At 60.9% G+C, this 3,991-nt stretch overlaps 1 protein-coding gene across 1 annotated transcript; it reads right to left on the bottom strand.

Annotated features, from left to right (window-relative positions):
- Nucleotides 1-561: 561 nt before the first annotated feature.
- Nucleotides 562-3,670, bottom strand: NKX2-5 (NK2 homeobox 5). Its single transcript, XM_004428510.3, has 2 exons — nt 3,226-3,670; nt 562-1,668 (listed from the first exon to the last, which is right to left on the bottom strand). The coding sequence occupies exons 1-2, from the start codon at nt 3,554-3,556 to the stop codon at nt 1,031-1,033; spliced, it is 969 nt and encodes a 322-aa protein (XP_004428567.1). The 5' UTR covers nt 3,557-3,670; the 3' UTR covers nt 562-1,030.
- Nucleotides 3,671-3,991: the final 321 nt, after the last annotated feature.

The following is a 3,991-nucleotide window of genomic DNA, read 5'->3' as shown; positions in this document are numbered from 1 at the left end:
CCTGGGTGACTGGACTCCATGCCCTCTTCCATCCCGACTGGGCTGGGCAGTTCAGGAAAGCTTGACAAGAGGTTTGGTTCCACTATTCCACCTGTAAAACGGGCTTAGGTGGTCCTCCAAGTGAGACAAGTCACAGTGTGCTCCATTGCATGCCCAGGCCCCTTTGCTCTCCACTTACTGCCCAGCACCTGGAACAGTGCCTTGCACATAGCAGGGTTCAAGCAGGTGAGGTCGGGAGTTCTGGGCAAATGCCCTCCATCTTTGAAGTGTGACCCGGGATCAGTTCTACCAGTTCTGGCTATTTGCTCACAGGCAAGTTATTAAACCTCTCCACGCCTCAGTCAGCTAAACTTGAAAAAAGGACCTCCTTTTTGGGGTTATTAAAGAGGACACGAGACAATCCCAGAAAGTGCCTAACCAAGACCCAGCGGGGTTTATTATTATTCCCATCAATTTGCTCAGTGACTGCCTTTGCCTGTGACTCAAGACCAGCCGGCAGGCCGCCTCCGCCTCTGAAGCTGCATCTGGCGCGCCGCGAGCTGAAAGAAGCACACATGCGGGATGGGCGCACTCTCTTTAATGGGAAAGGGATTCTCGTTTCTTACAGCAACAGGTAAAAACATAAATACGGGTGGGTGGGCGGCGGCAAGGCAGCAAGGGCCCGGGCGCCGGGCCCAGGCTTGGGGAAAGGCGGCCGGATCTTAGGCCCAGCGCGCTGGGGCTCCCGGTCCCAACTGGCCGGTGTTTGGCCGGATGGGGGTGCCCGTGGGCATCGGAAGGCGATCCGGGGCCGACGGCTAAGGCACCAAGCTGCGGGATCTTTCACCCGCAAGCTGCGTAAACTCGGCCACAAACACTCCCGCGCGTCGGAACAAAGGCGCAGGGCGCAGAAAAGGCTCCGAGGCCTCTGCGGAAGTGAATGCGAAATCCGAGGGACGCAGAGACGTGTCGGAGACCTCCCTCCCCCCGGGAGTCGGTGCCCGTCTCTAGAGGTGGGATCGGTCGGGGGCGCCCCAGGCAGGTCCCTTCCCTACCAGGCTCGGATACCGTGCAGCGTGGACACTCCCGAGTTGCCCTGCGGAATCCCGGGGCTCTGCACTGCGTTCAAGTCCCCGACGCCGAAGTTCACGAAGTTGTTGTTGGCAGCGGCCGTAGCCGACTGAGCCGGGGGTGGCCCGGCCGGGTAAGCAGCGGCACAGCTGTAGCCAGGGCTGCAGGCCGCGCCACCGTAACCCGGATAGGCGGGGTAAGCGTTATAGCCGTAGGCGTTGAGGCCCACGCCGTAGGCTGGCGCGTAGGGCGCGGAGTCCCCCAGGCACGGCTTGCCATCGCGCACCAGCACTGGCACCGCGATCCTGCGGGCCGGCGGCGGCGGCGGGGGCAGCCCCACCAGCTCCAGAGTCTGGTCCTGCCGCTGCCGCTTGCACTTGTAGCGCCGGTTCTGGAACCAGATCTTGACCTGCGTGGACGTGAGTTTCAGCACGCTGGCCAGCTGGTCGCGCTCGGGAGCCGACAGGTACCGCTGCTGCTTGAAGCGCCGCTCCAGCTCATAGACCTGAGCCTGAGAAAAGAGCACGCGCGGCTTCCTCCGCCGTCGCGCCCGCGGTCGCTCGGCGCTGTCTGCCTCCGGCTTCTCCAGCTCCACCGCCTTCTGCAGCGCGCACAACTCTGAGGGGGAACAGAGAGGCAGAGAGACGCTGGGTCAGAGCGGCCTGACCCGCGGAGCGCCCGCCGGCTAATGGGCCCTAGTGCGAGCCACCCTGTACTGCCTGGAGCGCCCAGCTTGGCTGCGGCTCGCCCTGCCGAGTGCACCGGGCGCCGTGGACCGCTCGGTGTCCTCTCGACAGTCGGCATTTGTTGAAAGTCTACTATGTGCCAGGCACGGCTCTAGGCACTGGAAGACAAAACAAGAGAGGTCCTTGCCCTCGGGTAGTTCACATTCTGGTGAAGGAGATGGATAGTGACTTAAGATTTCAGGCTGAAAGAAAATAAAACCAAATGATGCGCTGGGGTGAATTAGATTAGGGCTACTTTGGTTGGAGAAGTTAAATGAAGGGACACTGAGGCCTCACCCCAGGGTCGGTCACATTGTCTCAAAGTTATGGAACCGAAAACCAGAAGGCCAAGGGGTGTTGTTTTGGTGATTGAAGGCTCCCGCGCAGCCGCCGCGGAGTTTTCGCAGAGCCCAAGAAGCCACGGGTGGCCTCAGAACCTGCCCTGCCCGCGTGCTCGAGTTGGATTCGAATTGATAGCGACCAATTCAGCTCGCCGTCCCAGCCGGCAGCTGTTCCGGGGCCTTCCCTCTGCTCCTAGACAAACCTTTCTAAGCTCACAGAAAGATCCTTTCGGGGCTCACAGCGGCCCTTCGCCGGGCGCCCCGGCCTCCCCGGGTTCGCGCGCAACCCGCTTTGGGCCGCCGTCTCCCCAACGCGCCCCTTTCCGCGGCTGGGCCAGCCTGCCCCCGGACCTTGGCATGGCGTGCGCGGCGATCCAGCCACCTTCCCCAGTCATCTCCTCCATTGCCCCGCGCGGCATTTTCTAACCTTTTCCCGGAGAGAACTAGGCCCTGGCCGTCTCCTGACATTGTGCTGGAAACATAAAGCTAAGTCAGATTCCTGAGAGTGCGCAGAATCCCATTTTTAAGTCAAGACTCTTGTTCCCAAAGATTTCACTCTCCTGGCGCAAAGGAGGAAAGGCCCCAGAAATCCGGGTTACAGGTGGGCTACAGAAGGTCCTGGACCCTCCTCCAGTTGTGCGCCAAAGCAGGACTGCTGTGCAGTATTTTAATTTCTGTTCAGCGGTTTTCCTCAGATACTCAAGAGACCCTTAGATCCAAAAGATATTTTTTTTTTAAAAAAAAACCTTTGATATAGAGAATATCTCTTTCTTTCCCTGTTCTGCCTACCACAAACCAATCGCTCAACTTCATAACAGATCCAGGAGCAGGGCTGCCGCTGCCTGGGGCTTTGTTAGGCAGAAAAAAATTTTTTTCCTTTTGTCTCTTGTTTCTGATCATCTCAGTCCTGCATTTCCTCTAAACCTCCGATTGGACGCAGGGCGCGAGCGCCCTAGCGACAACCTCACTTCTCAGACTCCGAGCCCCCTGCACTCGGCCCTCCGCCCAGGCACTCGCGTCTCCTCTACCCAGGCCAGAGTTTCTTGGCGGCGGGGTTTGGGGACGAAAGCGACCCCACAGTGGAGAAGGAGCTTCTGTTTCCTCCTCACCTTTCTTATCGCCTCGAGGGTCCTTGGCAGGGTCGGGGTCGCCATAGGCACGCGGATAGAAGGCCGGGGCGGCCGGGAAGGCAGGCGCGCACTTGGCAGGCGAAGGCGCGGGGCCCAGCTCGGCGCGCAGGTCGGGGAGGCCAGGCGCCGCGGCCTCCGGCCCCGCGTAGGCCTCGGGCTTGAAGGCGGCCAGCATGCAGGAGGCGGGCGCCAGGGTGGCCTCCAGGCGCGCCGAGAGCTCCCCGGCGGCCAGGCTGCGCTGCTGCTGCTCCAGGTTCAGTATGTCTTTGACCGAGAAAGGCGTGGGCGTGAGCGCAGGGCTGGGGAACATGGTGGCAGCGTGCTTCTCACAGCGCCAGGTGGGCGGCAGAGAGAGGCGCTGCCCACGGCCCCTGGCAGCCTCCCCGCATGGTGCCCGCCGCTCGCCCGCGCACCCGCCTTCCTGCTCGGGATGTGGCCGGGCGGCAGGTAGTGCGGAGCACAAGGGGCAGGAGAGGCGGGACCAGGCCGGAGGAGGGGGATTCAGCCTGCCATTGGGCCAGGGGCCGCGTTGACAGGAGCGATGAGCAGTTTCGTGTCACCTAATATAGTCATACGGCTCTAAAAAAAAAAAGAATCCTGCTCAGCTTTTTAAAGGGGCCGCGACGCATTTGGAAGGCTCTCCTTTTGCTCCTGCAGCCTGAGATTTTTCCATAGTATTAGCCCGAAAACCCCACTATCACGCATGCACAGGGAAGGACCCCATTCTCCGAATCTGGCGTCTGGG

This window comes from Ceratotherium simum, chromosome 4, assembly GCF_057802395.1.
Source record: "Ceratotherium simum simum isolate JZ-2026a chromosome 4, ASM5780239v1, whole genome shotgun sequence".
In the NCBI taxonomy this organism is placed as follows: Eukaryota; Metazoa; Chordata; class Mammalia; order Perissodactyla; family Rhinocerotidae; genus Ceratotherium; species Ceratotherium simum.
This window is presented reverse-complemented; position numbering and strand designations above follow the sequence as displayed.